Source organism: Netta rufina (genome assembly GCF_964035555.1).
Source record: "Netta rufina genome assembly, chromosome: 2".
NCBI lineage: Eukaryota > Metazoa > Chordata > Aves > Anseriformes > Anatidae > Netta > Netta rufina.
The window spans coordinates 147161382-147178757 of NC_140124.1; the positions used below are offsets into that span (position 1 = coordinate 147161382).

General features: G+C 48.0%; 1 protein-coding gene across 2 annotated transcripts; it reads right to left on the minus strand.

The window, feature by feature from the left end:
• Window positions 1-4647: 4647 nt before the first annotated feature.
• On the minus strand, window positions 4648-11081 carry KLHL38 (kelch like family member 38). Of its 2 annotated transcripts, none has more exons than XM_084281594.1 (4): window positions 10941-11081; window positions 8915-10389; window positions 7345-7450; window positions 4648-5696 (listed from the first exon to the last, which is right to left on the minus strand). In XM_084281594.1, the coding sequence occupies exons 2-4, from the start codon at window positions 10262-10264 to the stop codon at window positions 5410-5412; spliced, it is 1743 nt and encodes a 580-aa protein (XP_084137720.1). In that variant the 5' UTR covers window positions 10265-10389; window positions 10941-11081; the 3' UTR covers window positions 4648-5409. The 2 variants fall into 2 exon arrangements, with proteins under 2 accessions (XP_084137720.1, XP_084137721.1); XM_084281595.1 differs by having other exon boundaries at window positions 10971-11080.
• Between the last annotated feature and the right edge of the window lie 6295 nt (window positions 11082-17376).

Genomic DNA, 17376 nt, shown 5'->3' on the forward strand with positions numbered 1-17376 from the left:
GCTGGATAAAACCGCCCGCTCTCCCAGCACCGAAGGTTCGTGGCCAAGCTGCACGTTGCAGCAGCCTCCATGCAGTTTGCACGTTCCCCTGCTGTCCCTGTGCTCCTGCAGAAAGGCATCAGGACTCTGCACGAAGGCTCAGGTTGGTTTCAGCTGTTTTGTGGACCAGGAGCATCCCTTCAGCTTGAGAACAGCTTTAAAAGGAGTTGAGTCCTTGGTGCTGTTTCCTGCTGTCCTGGGCAGTCGTTGCCACCTCAGGGCACCTGCAGAGCACATCTGCTACAAATTTTGGCCTAAGAAGGTGCCCAGGAGCAGGAAGAAACCTCAGCAAGGAGCCAAGACCAGGGCAAAACTGGTCCTTATGGCTGTGGTGGAGCTGAGGAAAGTGATGTGCCTCTGCCTTGACCCCGCGTGTCTGCCTTAGGGAGGTGTGGTGGGACAGGGCCTATTCATCAGGTCCAAGAAACAAGCACAAGAAGATTAGATATGGGAGGATGGGATATCAGAGGATGGGTTATAGATATCTTCCTGAACAGGTGAAGAAGTGGAGCAGATTCTGCCCCCTTTCTTCGCCCCCAGCAGTGTTTTACCCCATGGCTCGCCCCCAGCAGCTGTGGGGATGCCTTGCATTGGCAGGCACCACGAGGGATGCACCGCGAGGCCCAGGCCCGCTCGAGACGTGCTGCTCCTTGCTCTTCTCGGAAGCGGGTCTTGCAACACGACAGCAGCGCAGGCAAACAAAGAGGCACCCAGCAAAGTGACAAGCAGCAGCTGGAGCACGGGGGGTGCCTCGCGGAGTGACAGGGCACTCGGGCTCCACGCTGCCCCGCTGCTGTTTTGGAAATCTCAACAAACAGAAGAGGCCGGATCAATCTCAGTGCCCTGGCACCAGCCCTCAGCAGTCCTGCTGACTTCAGTGGCAAAGGCAACCTGAGATACCTGTTCCCCCCAATGCACCAGGCTTCATTTGCACCCTGGGCAAGCTAGCCCGAAATAGCTGACGAAAACATCATTAGCAGCCCACTAATTAGCAGGCCTCAGCTCCTTTGCTGGTGCAAGCTTGCACCTAGGAATTTGTGCTCATTTGTGCTGTGGAGAATAAGGCTGTTTAATTTCTGCGGGGAGCTTTCAAGCAGCTGGAAAAAAAAAGAAAGAAAAAAAAAAAGTATGGATGTTTATATTTTGAAACAGGGATTGTTTTTGCCACTGTCAATTATTAATGGCTCTCAGGTCAGGCTGAGGAACAATGCCAGGGATAAGTTACCCTGTAGGCTGCTCAGATGTGCTCTGCCCAATTGTTTCCTTCTCGGCTACAGGATTCACCTCGCAGTGAACTCCTCGACGGCTGGAAAAAAAGGGCTGACGAGGGGCTGAACTCGGTGTGCCCGTTTATTTATGCAGCAACAGCTTTCCTACTTTGTCAGGTGTGTTTAATCAAGAAGGAGCAGGAAATGCGTTATAATTATAAACACATATTAGCGCGCAAGGAAAAGGCTGCCCTCGGAAAGGATCGTGTTGTTTGAGAAATGGTTGCAGTGAGAAAACACAGGCTTAACCTACGAGGCTCTTTGCTAAGATCAAAGCAAAGCTGCCTACCGCTGCAAGCTGCCTGTGCGGCGGGGTCCAGCGTTGAGAGCGCAGCAAGGGAAGGGGAAGAAAGCTAAAAAGCAAATGCTATCATCTCCTTTCTTCTTCTTCTTCTTCTTTTTTTTTTTTTTTTTTTATTATATTTTTTTTCCCTGAAACTTTCCCCCTAGTATAAAAAATGACTCAAACGCTAAATATTTGCTATAAAAAATTAATAGAATTAGTGAAGAATCCAGCTGAGAACACAATAATTAGGGCCCAGTCCAAAGCCCGTGGAGAAATTCATTGTTTTCAGCAGGATCTGGCTCGGGGCCCCGGCGAGCCAAAGCAGAGATGGAGTTAAGGCACAGCGCTGGGACAGCCTGCATCTCCCGCAGTCTTTCCATGTCACCCTGCCCGAACTTGAGCACGTTGCTCAGTGCTGAGGCCAGAGGACAACTGAACCCAAGCTTGCAATCTGGCAAAAAGCAAATATCCTGCTGGGCGGGCGGTAGGTAAGATGCAGAAGGGCTTCGCTGCTCTGCTCAGCACCGCCAGGCTGAGGCAGGGCGCTGCGCTTAAGTTAAAAGAAGCAAAACAAAACAAAACAAAAAAATGACAAACTGGAAATTGTCCAGGGGAGAGCAACAGAAATGATCGGAGGTCTACAAACATGACTTATGAGGAAAGATTGAAAGGGCTGGGTTTGTTTAGTCTACAGAACTTGGAAGTGCTAATAAACTTTAAAGATGTAAAAAAGATAAAGGGTAATCAATTGCCCTCTCCCTGGGTGGGGATAGCTGAATGTATAGCAAAGAGGATTTAGGGTAGCTACTATTAAAAGCTAAGAGGTTAATAAAACTCTCCGATATGTTAGGGAGTGAGCAGAGAGTCTGTCACGGGAGATTTTCAACGTGTTAAATATGTACCTGCCACGAGGGGCTGGGAACTCGCTGTCCCAGAGAGCAGCCTGCTTTCAGCCTCTTCACCCTACAGTTTCCATGATCTGGAGACTGTCTTGGGACACCCGGTCATGAGACCTTGGAGGTGCTGAGCCTTCACAGCCCTCCCTGATTTGGAAAAAGGCAACAGCTGCTCAGACCTTCCAAAAGCTGACCCCCAAACCAAATCAAGGGTCCTTTCTGAAGACCTTTTTTATTTTATTAAATACCTGCTTCCACATGGGGCCGTGGTCATATTTGTGGAGCACGTTGCTTCTCTCTCATGGGGGTTTCCCATCTAAGTGGGCTCTCAAATGCTCAAACGTTAGGACAATGAGACCTCTGGAAAAGCATCTGTTGGCTCCAGCGGCTGCCTGCCCTCACCCAGATGTCTGCCTCCGTAACGCGCAGCATGGTGCTCTCATTTCAACCCTTTCCACAAAGCCCTTGGTCAGAGTTTGCATCAAAGCCAATCAGCCACAGGACAGAAGGCTCTCAGAAACCACGCTTTTTATTTACTGCCCAGGGAACACAAATTCATTGAGTTATGGGCGTAAGGAGAGGAGCCTGTGAAGGGAAGGAGCAGGGTTCACAGCTGGAGCAGAGCCCTTTGCAGCACAGGGGACGTGGGGGTGACAGGAGGCTCCCCGAGGACCGGGGGAATGATGCTGTGCTCATCGCTGCTGCGACTTTGCCTCCTTTTTGCAATCCCTGCCCAGCTTCAGCTGTGCAAGGCACTGTTTGGCCCCTGCATGTACACCAAGAAAATTGGTGGTTATATGATACGGGAATTAAACAAAACCGCTCTGCTTCCAAGTGAAAGCCAATGGCTGTGGCAATGGTTTGCAAACACGGAGTTATGACCCCAAAATGGCTTTTTTTTTTTCTTGGTTCTGGGTACAGTCACGAGCCTGGCAGGGATCTGTGTCAGCTAAAATGCGTGGCAGCGACTGGCGTCTCCCGGAGCCTTGGAGCTGAGTGGGGTCACAACAGGAAGGGCTTTGGGAAGGCGGTACTGAGGGGTTAGGAATAAACATCTCCCCTGGGCAGGCTTTCCATAATTGGCCATGACAAGGCTTCTTTCTCCAGGGAGCTGGAGCTGGCCTGTGAGGAAGCAGAATGAATCATTGCTCCGGTCCAATTTGGCAAGTGCTGTGATTTAGCCCTGCTTTGCACGGGAGGAGATGATGATACAGGCTGAAAGGCAGGAGAAGCCTAGCCAAAGACTTCCGAGCTGGGGGATGAGTTTGGGTTCCCACTCATTTTTTGCAGGTTTACTCAGATCCTTAGAAGGAAACCCTGGCAAAAACTGCTGGTACAAAAACAATTCCCTCTATCAACAATGCAGAGGGAACAATGGGGACTCCTCAACGCAAAGCTCGCACAAACAATTATAACCATTTTATTTTGCATTGTTAAAACAGCAGTGGATATCCAAGTCCTCCTTCCAGCCCCCTGCTTCGTTAACTATTTCTGTTAACCTCCTGCTCCCAGACACAGATTTACAGGAGGCGATCACAGTGGTTGGAGTTGGTGTCCTGCAAGGTGGTGATGACCACATACATGGTCGTGCAGCCTTCTGCAACGAGGAAGGTATTGTGGTTTCCTCGAGCCACCTTATGCCCTCGAAAAAGTCCTACCTTCTTCCAAGCACAAGGCAAACAGGGTGCAGTTCATGCCATTCCTTTCTGGATGTTGGTCACCAATGTGATCTTAAAAGCTCCTTGCTATTTCAGCAGTCTTACCAAGCCTGCTAACCTGACGGTAGTTCACAGCCTGTTCAGTGTCTGATGATTAATCCCCTCCCATTGAAAATATGCAGTTAGTGGCAGAACCCCACAAAAATACTGGTGGAGCCAGAGCTGCTTTGCCAAGTGGCAGACTTAGATTTGCTCTTCTTGGAAAGCCGGTTTCCTGTCACTGGCGTTTTCTCATCACTGCCTTCCAGTGGTTTGGAGAGAGGAGAAAGGGAAAAAAAAAGAGCTCCTCCCAAATACCGCTGCTCTTTTACATCCCCTCCCTCCATGTGCTCCCTCTGCTATTCCAGATTTCAGGAATGACATCACCTGAAGAGCTTCCTAACCAACCCCACATGCAAAGGGAGAAACAAGCTTCCAGGAAAACAAGAGCCCTCCAAAAAGAAGACACAGACAATCTTTATTTCCATTATCCCTTCTCCTGCTCCTTTGGAGTGCAGGCAAACGAAACACAACTCTTCACTGCACCATGAAACAGAGGTAGCTCAAGAAAATCAAATGTGCATCTTGTAATATGAGCATTCAGACCAAAGCATCAGCCTTTTTCTAATTTCTAATTTGATGTCATTAAAATTCTATGTCTTACGAGATGATTGCTGTAGCTAATGCAGATAGATGCTACTGGGCTAGCTACACAACCAGGGCTTGGGGCTTCCTATTCCAAATGCTCCTGCCACTGGAAATTGAAAGCTTGGTCAGCACTGAGCAGCAAAGGGCCATGCCATGCAGCTGAGTAGTTCTGCTTCTTCACATGCTAACATAAATGCAGGTTACCCAGATCTCACGTTCTCTGGAGGTGTCAGCACTCCTATTCACCTTTCATTTCAAAGTCTTCACAAGACCAAATCCTGCTCTGGGTTCTTACCCAGTATTTTTTTTTTGTTTTCTGCTGAGCTGCTGGGTAAGGCCTCGGGGCTGGACTTCAGCAGCACCACACGCGATACTGGTCAGATGGCTATGGTACAAACACAAAGCTCGTGACCTTTGTGGCAGAGTATTTGGGGAATGACCAGCCCCACTGGTACCTTCAGGAACAGGAGTCTGTGGGACTCCATAAGGATTCCCCATGTGCTCTGTGCAGAGCAAGGTGGGTCCTTTCTGGGAAGGAAAACACCAGGAATGTCCTGGGATGCACCAAAAGTCATTTAGAGAAGGTTAGAACAGGGGACGCACTGGAGTGTAAGGCACCCGTGGCCAAAGAGTTTGTGTGGCAGTTTTCCCTTTGTTGTCCATGTGTCTGTCTCTGGGTCATAGCAGTCCAAGGAATCTGAGTCTTCGATGATGTTGTCCACAGTGAGACACCGTCCTCCCGTGACATACAGCTTGTTCTTGATGACAGTGGCCCCGTGATGCATTCGCCTGTCCTTCATGTCTGCACATTTAACGAACTTGTTGCCTTTTGTATCGTAAGCAATTATTCTCCGGGTGTACCCTAAATACAAAACCAGAGGTGGAAGAGACAGATGGGAATTAGGGTTTCTGTTTCAGTTTATACTGGTACATAATTTGGCAGAATTAAGCTATCTAACTGGGAAGTGATGATGTGTCACAAGACTGCCTGCCCGTCTTCCCTTCTTGTTTGTCCTCACCCTGTCTCCTATCACCTTGGCAGCTAAGACTTGATGAGCACAACAAAACCTATCAGATCAGGCCTCTCAAATACAGCTGGAGCTTGCAGTTTTGCGCGTGCACCTTCAGAAGTCACAGAGTAATTGTTTTTACCCAAAAGGCTCCTAGAGCCTCATTCAGAAATACAGAAAACAGTGATGTGGGAAGCCAGAAAGGACAGAGGGAGTGACAATGCCTGGTTGGGTTGGAGTTAGCTCTGTACCCCATGGAGCTGGGTACTTGACAGCGCAGTCCCACCACTGCTCGCTCCACGCCCTTACCTTCTGTGCCACTTCTGTGCCGGTCACCATGCCAGCGGCACAATGGATAGGGTGGTTTAACCTCAAATTGCTGAGAGGGTCCACTGTTATCCAGAAGTAGCTTGTCTATGTACCCATGTAGATAATCAGGACTGCCCATGGCAAGCAAACTGCTTTGGGCCTTGCTGTGCAGGCCTTGAAGCCACTTCCCCTAACCTGAAACCATCACTTGGGTCAGTAGAGGCCCTTCAGATAAAAGTATTTGAAGATAAAAGAGTTGAAAATACTGTATTTTGGGCACTTTGGTCTGAGATCAGGGTTATCTGCCACACAGGATGGTCTGGGACCTTTTGACCCATCTCTCCCCAGCTCTCATCGCACAGGGTAGCAGCGGCCTCGTGCAGGGGGAACATACTGCATTGAGGCCCTGTGTGATTTGGGTTCGCTCCTCTGCTCTGCTAAAGCTTCCCTATGCCTCATTCTCCCTTAAATAATCTAACACGTGCTTCCTCTTGCCAGCCTGCAGTCAGGGAAGCTGCATGAAGGACTATGGAGTGCCAAAGTACCAAGATCTGATCTCTCCAAGTGCCATGGACAGAGGCTGATCTCTGAGTTGAATAAGACACTGAGAAGTTTCTCCTTTCCAGGTGTTTCTTGCCCCTTTTGGGCCATTTCACCATCACCCTCAGGAGGAGCCCTGTAGCCCCCTCCACCCCAACAAGCCATCCTTAGCCTTGTGGTAGCCGTAACCTCCACCCTTCCAAGAAGAGCTGTCAGGGAAGGCCAGGCTGTGAGTCAGCAGGGGAGGAGCAGGGCCCCCGTGGCTTTTTGTTTCTTCCTTTCTCTGCAGAAAGTTTTCCCCAGTTTCTTCCTCCTAGCTTTCCCCACTGAGATTTTACTACCCAGAGTGAGCAGGTGTTCTATGGAGAGCTTTTCCCCACTGCCACAGCCTTGAGATCCCTTGAGAGGTGCATATTTCTTTTCTCTTTCCCAAGCTTTACAAGCTGTTACAGGCAGCACAGCCCTCACATGATGTTCACCCCCGCAGCGTGATAGCCATGCTTGGCATCAACACTTCTCACTGCCAGCATGGCTGGCTGCAGCTCTGACCATCCCTGGCCAGAGCAGAGGGCATCCTAAAGAGGAAGGGAGTGAAATGTTGCAGGATCTGGGCATGGTCAGGCAGCAGGGAGGGTGAAACAGTGCCCTTACCTCCTACTATGATAATCTGGTCTCCAATCGCAGCAGCTGGTGCACAGACGTTCTTCACCACTCTGGTCTCCATCCGAAACCATGTATTCCTTGAGACATGGTAAACCTGACAAATAAATAAAGATACACACAGCTGTTTATGTTGTTTTTTTTTTTTGACTGGCAATTGTAATTACAGAGGAACTTATGGTTTTTATTGTGTCTTAATGAATACAATCCACTGGCTCAAACTGCTGGAAATTTGAGAATTTACCCACTCTTTTTTTTTTTTTTCTTTCTTTTTTTTTTTTTTCTAGTACATCCCCTTGGAAAGCATTCTGGTTCTCCAGGCTTGTCTGCTCAGGGGATGCTAGCACACACACTAAGGCAGAGAGTTTCTGCCAGAAGCAAGCTTCTTCTGGCCATTAAATTGCTGTAACTCCTGGCTAACACTCTCCCAAAATGCAGGTCACTTCGTTTCATTTTCCAGTTACTCTGTGTAGTCCTGCCTTAGCCTTCCCCATTTCCTGGGCAAACCAACCACAACATCACCCAGCTCTGCTGGTGGCCCCCGTGTTTGCTCTGCAGCTGTATTTGTGTTGGTGGCTGGCATGTGATCAGATTAGCAAAGAGACTTGCTGATAGGACTTAGAAGGATATCAAAGTCATCAATTTACGTGAGAAAAAGAGCTGCTGCCAGATGACAATCACTCAGTCATCTGTACGTGGGTGACACCAACTTCTGTGTCATGCCATATAGAGATGAATATAGCAAATATCTCCAGGACATCTCCCCATGTTGAAAAACACATTTCCTTTCCCCTGATAATTAAGTAGGATTATCATCGTAAATAAGTATTGCTCGTGTGCTGGTTGCCATCTTGGCTGCTAATGATGCTTCTTAGTTAAACTACCTAAACCACTGAAAAACACTCAAGGAGAAAGTAACATTGCATCACTAAAGCTTCAGATCAGATAAGGAAGGATTTCATGTCTTTTTTCCTCCTAATATACTTTAACCACTGAAAGCAGGCAGAGATCCAGCAACATGTGGCAGGACCCACGCTTTTAACACAACTGTTTATGTGAAATAACTGTCAGTTTAAGCTCTGGCCCTTTGATGAGTGAGAGGCTAATTGCTCTAATGATCTCAAACTGGCATCTTTGCTGTCACTGCGAGGGAGCAGGTGCGCAGCTGAGACCCCAGCTCAGCTGCAGGCTGGCCAAACAGCAAGCACTGATTTTGGTGAGATGATTACAAGCATGGAGATAGGCACAGAGGTCAGTTGTAGCCTGCCGTAGCATCACCCACGGGAATTCTCAGGACCTCTGTGGGAAGCAACTCACCTGCACAGAGCTCGCACCTGAGGAAGGGTCTCAGGGCTTGTGCCTGAGAAACATTCAAGGGGGAGAATGAAAGAATTGCAACTCTTCTCACAGACAAGACTTCCCTGAAGCAGTGTGTCAACTCATCTTGCCTGTTGCTGCAACTCACAATAAAGTTTTTTGGGGGTGTAATTCCCTCATCAAGGTGATGAACCACTAAATACTTTAGATAAAACTGCCTCTGACAAGCAAGACTGACTGTTACCTGGATAAGCCGAACAGGGTTTTGCATAATGTCTTCTCCCCCAAAGAGGTAGACCCTCTGGTCTTTAGCAGCAACAGCAGGGTGAAGAACAGCAACAGGCATGTTTGCCATGCTCTCGCAGGTGTTGTAGATGCTGTCGTATCTTTCCACGGAATTCAGGATTTCTTGGTTTTCACCAATTCCGCCAAATGATAAAATATAATTTTTATATGCCAAGCTTCTGTGGGAGTAACGTGGAACTAACATGGGCTCAACCAACCTCCACTGATTGAGTTTGAGGGAGTAAATGTAAATATTATCGCTGACCGGGCTTTTCTTATTGCTAACAGGCATCCCTCCAAGCACATAAATATTGCTGTGTAAGCTCACTGCAGAGGGTTTGTAGAGGCGCACGGGAAGTTTGGCCAGGCTTAGCCATTGGTTGGTCTTGTCATCGTAGAGCAGGACATCCCTCGTGGTCTGCTTGTTGTCCTTCCTGCCACCAATGATGATGAGGAACTCTTGGTTGGAGTACCTGCGAGGAACATGCACCATGGGCTTGATGTCAGGTGCGTTGGTGCTGTACAAGGAAAACATCTGTCTCCAGGCTGATTCGAGAATGCTCCTGCAAGTGGGTGAAGACTGAACAAGGGAGTCATTGGCGATGAAATGGAAGAGGAAAGTTGGGTGGACGTACTGAAGACGGACCTTCTTGAACAACTCTTGGATGTAGCCTTGTCTTGCCTGGAGGTCATGCCGGATCCAGACCATCAGTGTCTCAAAGACCTGCTCCTCCTCCCCGCAGAGGTCATCGTCCCCGAGGTAATCAAGGAGCTCCAAAGGACAGAGGTCCTTCAGGTCCTCGGAAGAGGCCACCTCAGGAAAGCATTTCAAAGCCATAGCCTTGGCTTTCTTATTCAGGCTCTGGCAGTTCAAGATTTTTGACAGTCTGACCATGCTCAGACAGTTGTCAGGAGTCAGCTTGTCTTGGAGGTAGGCAGAGCAGGCCTCAAACAGCTTGGCATACTGCAGCATGGACGCCGTCTCCAAGAGGCACAAGACATTCTCGGCGGATATGAGAATCTCCCCGGTGTAAACGTAAAGGATAATCTGGTCCAAAATCTCAGCATCAATGCCCTTCAGGATGACTTTAGCCTGGTGACTCTCTTTGAAGTTATTACAGAACATTGCCTTGAAGTACGGGCTGCTGGAAGCCAGCACATTTCGGTGGCAGGGGACTTCAAAACCCCCAGAGCAGAGAGTAACATCAGTCAGCATCCCACTCTGCCGCAGAGCATTCAGCTGCCTCAGCAGTTCAGAAGAGAAGTCCTGGTCTTTGAAGAGGAGCTCCTCAGCAGATCCCTCCTCCATAGCAAAGTAAGAGAGAGATGACTTCTGGACTTGGCAGAAAAAACAAATTCTTAGCAGCTTTTATTGAAATATCCAGCTCCAAGGGAACAAATCAGGACTTTGATGTTGCTCGAAATATTCGTTTGCTGTTATGCATAAAAATGGAACATGGGTTAGGCACAGTGGGAAAATAATAAAGAGGCTGTAAGGTCACAAAGACCCTTTAAAATTTTTATAAATTTGTCAGATAGGTTGCAACTATGGGGTCAGCATCGCCTGCATCCCTGGCAAGAAGCAAAAGCACTGAAGTTATCTTGCTGATTTGAGATGAAAGCTGAACTGCTGAAGCAACTGGGTTGTTCATTTTAATCACATTGAATAAATGTGCTTAGACATTTATTCACTGTTTTAAAGTATTAGCAGTTTAGTAACTTGCGCCTCTTTTGCCTAGAGTTAGTCATTCCCAAAGAATGTAAATCTGGCAGAGCTGAACTCTACAGCAGGGCAAACTAAACCCTAGAGACTGGGAATCTGCATTAAAACAGTTATTTGTTAACTCTGCTTAGCTGTGTTGATCTTTTTTTTCATGTTAATCAGACACACAATGACTAAATTAACTGCCAGGCAGAACAATCTGATGAGTATTTCATGACTAACTGCTCAATCTGCAGTGAAATCGTACGGTAGAAACGTTTACCTTCTGTTGTCCTTCCCTGCATGCACTTACTCTCTGTCGCTTATTCTCTGCTGAGATTTTCCATAGCTAGAGCCTGGGTAAAAACTATAAACCCACAGGACGTTTCTTTCAGTAGGTAAGTGATTCATAGAGGGTGATTTCTGGACGTGTTTATTCTGAAGTCACTTTTGCCGCTTTCGGGAGCTTTGTGCAGGAGCGCAAGGCGGTGGGGCATTGTATACATTCCAGGGCTAAGAATAGGCACATATGGGCTTCTCACTGTTATCACATGTGACGCCGCCGTTGCCTTTTGCAATGACCTGGCCGGTACTGAGCATGCCCAAGTGGTGTTTTTCTGGCAAATGTTTACATATAATAAATAGACACGGAGAGGAAAGTTCACTTATAAAAGTCCTGGCTGTCCGTTTGGAAACAGCAACAGGACCCTGTCCTAAAGTGCCTGGGAACTCGAGAAGCCTGTAAACAGTCTGCAATGCCTTGCGCTAGGTGATGCACTGTCACGTATTTTCGTGCAGAAAGAAGGGCCTCCAGGGATCCTGCTGTGGCGGATCGTGTCTCCACCTTATGGACAGGCCTGGGGAGCACCTGCCTGTTGTGGTCTGCGCTGGTGGACAGGTGGAAGATGGTGCACAGGGACTCCATACCCAGGGCAGTTTGTTGAAGTGAGGGCAGCAAGCTAGAAAATCACCTGAGGCATCCAGTCCCAGGGTGGCACATGGCTCCCCATTGCAGATACCTCATTTGGGTCTTTAAGCACAGACACCTGCAAGTGAACAAGGTGTCTGAGCTCCCCTTGCAGCTCCTGAGGCCTGGTCAATACAGCTACGGAGTTATCCAGGTGACCGACAAGCACCACCTGTGTTTGGGTAGGTGAATCGTCCTCCAGGCACCTCTGACTAAATCTCCACAGGCTGTAAGCGCTCACCTGCCTTGGTCATGTGTAGGTGTCTGTGTGACACTCCCATGCAGGTGTCTGTGATGATGAGCCTAAATCCATTCCTACGGATCAGTTGAGCCCCTTGTGCAACCAGAGGACCCTCTGCATCCCCGACTGGCCCCACAGAAGGGCCAGGATCTCCAGCAGGTCCTGTGTGATGTGTCCCAGCTCCCTGCCGATATTCTGGGCATTTCAGGAAAAATAGCATGGGATGCCCCATGGGTGACTGACCCGGACCCCTTGTCAACGCTGCAGTTCCTGCCTTTGTTTTGGGACGGGACTGGCTCTAAAACACCACTCCTAAACGCCGCAGTTAGAGGGAAATAGGAGGTTAAAGCACAACTCCTTCTCATGTTCTCAAAGCCAAGGCTCACTGGTGAGTCATGTCTGCGTCTGGTCACCGCGAGGCAGATGAAGGAAAATCGCTGGGAGCCGCTGTGCCCTCGTGTCAACCCCCGCGTGGTGTTCGCCTCCGCAGCCCTCCGTGGGCTCCTGCCTCCACACCGCATCCCGTGGGGATGGGGACGGCCCTGTCCTCTCAAAACAGCAGCTTTGCATGACGGGCCGTGCCATACGTGGCCTTTCCCAGGGACTTTGTCACCCAGTCTAGCAACATGGTAATGTGCCTGAGCCCTGAAGGCCCAACCCTTTGTCAGGGATGGGCTGGGGTCGGCCTGGTGTTCCTTCCTGCAGGCTGCGGCATCTCCCCTCCCTGCACAGCCTGCGTCTGTGCCCAGTGAAGCGATGGAGGCAAAGGGAAGGAGCACGGGAAGGGTTTTCCTTGATGGGTCGCTGTCAGGGTGCACATGGCAACGTGCAGCCGCTTCCCTCTCCTCGACCAGGGCACGGGCTGGAGGACAGCGCTGGGGAGAAGGAGCCCTCCCCTCCATCGCTGCCTCACCAGCTGGCCAGGATCTCGCTGTAAATATTTAGAGTGGCATTAAGAACCCGAGGGAGAATTTCTCTCTCCTCGTCCAGGGAACATTAGCTACCCAAACAAAACGCCCTCTCGCTTTCTTTCTTGCTCTGTATGTATACGCTCTCCTCGCGGCCCGTTTTGATGATTGATGTAGCTTTACGTCTCTGTCTGGCTTGGACTCTTTGCTGCCTGTTTAGTTCTGTCTCTGCTTGGCAGTGGCTGTGGATTATTTTTTTTAACCCTTAAAGAAACAAATGACGCTCTCTGACTTCACTGATGACACTGCTTTATGGGGTCGGGGAAGGGTAGGTGGCATGTTCTGCTTTAGATACTGATAAATGTGGCATTTATTTAGAAGATCCCAAGCTTGGAGGTTTTGCACGGTTATACAAACTCCTGCTAGCACAGAGTACAGCGTGTGCTGTTTGAAAAGCTTATTGCTCTCAGTGTGTGTGTGCTGCTCCCTGCCCCGTCCCCACACAGGTCCCTGCCAATTTGGGGCCAAGACTCCCAAGCAATGAAGCTCCCACTGCCTGCTCTCTCCTTTCCTTCCCAGAGCTTACAGTTTCAGACACATCTCCAACCAAATGGAGATGCTTATCTAGGATTTCCTTTGTAAATAAACTAGAAATCATTATTTTCATGGCATGTTTTACAACACTGTGCCCCGTATAGCCCCTATTGCTGCAGCATACCTCAGAATTTAATGCTTTTTCCTTCATGACTGCTGGTGAGAGAAGGCAGAGCTGTTTCTTCTGTGGGGCAGCGTAACTTGTCAGAGAAAGTCTGCTCCTGAGTGAGTCCTTGAGGCAGGTTCCCTAGGTTAGCATGCTAGTTGTCGAGCCAGCCTCACAAAGGCTTAAGTGGTCTTTTTTTTAGGATGATGGGATATTTTGCTAACCATGCAGTACGATATTGCATGGTTAATGGTAACTGGTCTGAACACCGTGTGCAGATGGGAAGTGGGTTTGTTGGCAGGTTATGTCACCCAGTGGCACCGTGGGACTTGATGCTGCAGGTCCCCCATGCTCCTGAGGAAGGCTGGAGCCATTGGGGCTGTTAAAAACAGCAACCCTCTGCAGCCTCCAGCTTATGAAATCCTTCAGTTGCCAGTTTCTTGAACACAGAAATGTCTACAAAGGAACAAGCACCCTGCTGCAATGCTGTATACTCACGCTGTTTTCTCCTGAAGTGTTTAGGATTGCTCAGTTTTGGGATTAGGGTGGTTGAATCTTTGATCTGACCCAGAGTAGCTCTTCTTATGTTCTAGTGTAATGGGATGATGAAACGCCTATTATCGCGCACTAAGCAGCAGAGTGGAAAAAAGCTGTAATCTAATCAGCCAGCAGACAGGTGCACGGAGAGGATTGGTGATGTCAGACAACTTCTAAAACTCATACGCTGATCCTATTACAATTCAGGTGAAAATGAACAAATACGGATAAGGAGAAAGGCAGAGAGTCCACCGAGCTTATTCAGCTGTACGTGCACCCCCTTAATAACTACCAGATGCAAAGAACTGGGATAGTTCTCTGCCCCATGCCCAAAATTTGCACTCTAAATAGGCAGGGCAAGAGAAGAAAATATTCCTTATTATGGTCTTTATAAAACAGGGAGATGTAACAAAACCCAGGATTATCATTCCTCATCATAAAAAGAGAAAATTACAGGGATCACAATTAATCAGATGCCATGAGCACAGAGAGATGCCCCAGGCAGTGGCTGCAGCCGGCTGTGGTTCCAGGCTGGGAGAGCAGCCAGCACTGCCTGGGATGCTGCCTGCAGTGGCATGGAACTTGGTCGGTGGGTATCTGACACCATTTTGTATCTTACAAGCTGGAGAGGAGAGAAATATGTGAGCAGATAGGAAGGCTAATGATACAGGGAATTATTAGATTTTTGTATCGCATATTTATTACGTATAAACATGTATAATTAATATCTATAGTGAAACAAAGAGCAAAGATACGTCTATACTAGCAAATTAGTATCAAGAGATATCAAGATATCAAGATATCAAAGTGTCAAGATATCAAGAGGGACCCTTTACTCAACACTTACGTCTGTATCTTAACCAGCTGATAGCACCAGGAGACCTAACTCCACACATGATGTCTGGGCCAGACCTGTGAAGGAAATGTTTCCTCGTGGCCAGCACTGGAGTTTGGACTCATCCTGATACTCCCCATTGAAGCATCCTCCCTGATCCGTGTCCATGTTCAGCCTGAGCTGAGTGTGGATTCACTATTCGACTTACTGAATTGGGAAAACAGACCTTTGGTCCTGTCCTCCAGCTCCCTGGTTAACATCTTAGGTTCCCTGAAGGCAACAAAACTCCCCATGCCAGCAAATAGCAGAGAAGATGTTGAAAAGTAAACAGAATTCAAATTGGATACTGGGAATTAGTGGAGAATCATATGTGACAATGAGATGAAGTCCTTTGTGTTACTTCAGGCAACAGAAACGCAATGGCTATTCCATGTGGCACTGCCAGGTGTGGTCTCCTGCTCACAAACGCCCTCATTCTTCTAGAGTTGTTGGAAGAAGTGGGTTGGAGAGACCCTGAAAGCTCACCTAGCAGGGCTACCCTCTAAGTTTGACAGGTCGCTCAGGGGTTCCTGTTGAATTTTGGAAGTTTTGAAAGATGGAGAATTCACAACCTCTCCAGGCACCCTGTCTGCGCACCTGGTCTTCCTCCTCTTTTGTAAGCCCAGATACCTTTGTGATCCTTCTCTCTCATTTCTCTCTAACTGGTGCATCACTCATTTTCTGTTTGGCTGCTCAGTAGACATGATTTCAACAGGTGCCCTACCACCACCGCTCTCAGTCATGTTGGTGTGAGACCTGGTCCTGATCTAAGGCTTAGTTTAAAACCCGATCAAATCTGGATTCCATTCAGATCTAGTGGTCTGGGTAATGGGCTCTATCTGTAGATACTGGTCTTGGGATTTCAACTTGGATTTTGAACCCATGACCTAAACTTTTGTCAGAGAGGCATGGGAACGAGTTTTACAGCTTTGGAGACTCAGAGCAACTTCACAAGTGTCACAGCCATCACTGCATGTATTGTGTACAGATAGACAGATAGCTGAACGCAGTGTGTAATTCAGTGATGACTTTGCCCCGGTATGTGTGGGTGTGAAGATGCGTGGGCTCCCGGCTTGGTTTCAGGCCAATCTCTAATTAAAGAGTGAGAGATTAAGATGAAAGCAATTGTGCTCTTCCTTCTTTAGTCAGAATGACCTACTAGCATTAATTAAAACAATCTGCAGGCAAAAATAAATTTGGCTGCCAAAATTATGCGATTCACATTAAATAAGTACATAGCTTGGTTTAAAGGGTGCTGAACTCCTAGAGGTTTCACAGAAACCAATCATATAGCTTTGGGCACTCTTGCTCAAATATTTCAAAACAAATCCTTTGCCTAAACCAGCTCCTTCATGTGCATTTCAGCCAACCACGTCTTTTTGTTCCAACGACATCATTTGAGAATGGGTACCTGCCAGCTTATCTTGGACAGAGCACACAGTGTGACCTGGAAAGGATAAAATATCACCGTGAACACTGGACACCTAAGTAGATTATTCATGTATCCTTTCTATAGTCTCTGATTACAATAGCCCCATAGCAACAGCGAGAAGGAGACACGCAGATCCTGCCCTGCTTCACTCTTTCTGGGTCTGAAAATTAAAGACTTTGATAAAAGTCAAATCCAGTATCATATGGTTCACTTCAGGGTTGGTATCTGCCTCTGATATTTTTAGGTTACTGAAATGTTGTCAAAGGAGGATCAGGCCTCTAAAATGCTGGGACATCCTATTATACCTGTGTGATACACAAATCCTACAAGCTCTCTGTTTTTCCCATTGTCCATTTATTCTGTCTTATCTTTACCAACTGTAGATGTCCAGATGCTACCACTGTGACATTGATACAAGCAGGGAGAAACAGGTCCCATTCTTCAAAAACACTATTTTCAGTGGAAATGAGATGTCAAAGTACCTGTGAGAATTTAGGTCTGAAAGATCTTTCCCCTCACGGTGTAGTGCATGCAGAAGAGGGAGGGGGCCAAACACGAAGAGCTCACAAGTCCATCTCCTTGACCCAGATTCTCTTCTCTCTGTTCTTATTTGTCAGGCCCTCTCATGTTACCATGTATCTATATCTTCTGTCATATGATTATAGGATTTTAGGGTAATTCAGGGTGAAAGGGACCTCAGGTGGTTTCTCATCTGACCCTCTGCTCAAAGCAGGGTCAGCCATGAGATCAGACCATGTTGTTCAGGGTTTTACCCAGTTTGGTCTTGGAAACCTCCAAGGACAGAGACTGTGCAACTGTCCTGAGATCCATGTCTAGCTCTGTAGGAACAGCATTTTCCTGATGGACACATCCACCTCATGAAGTCCTGTCTCTTCCCCAGCCATTCTCCTGTGCCATATCTCAGGAGGTGGTACTAACATGGACTGCAGTTCCTTATCTCCTTCATGGGATAACGTAGGAGGTGACGATGCTGAGGCAGGAGCTCACAGACAGGGAAATCACTCCGACCTTCCCTTTTGATAGCGTGATTTTTCTCAGG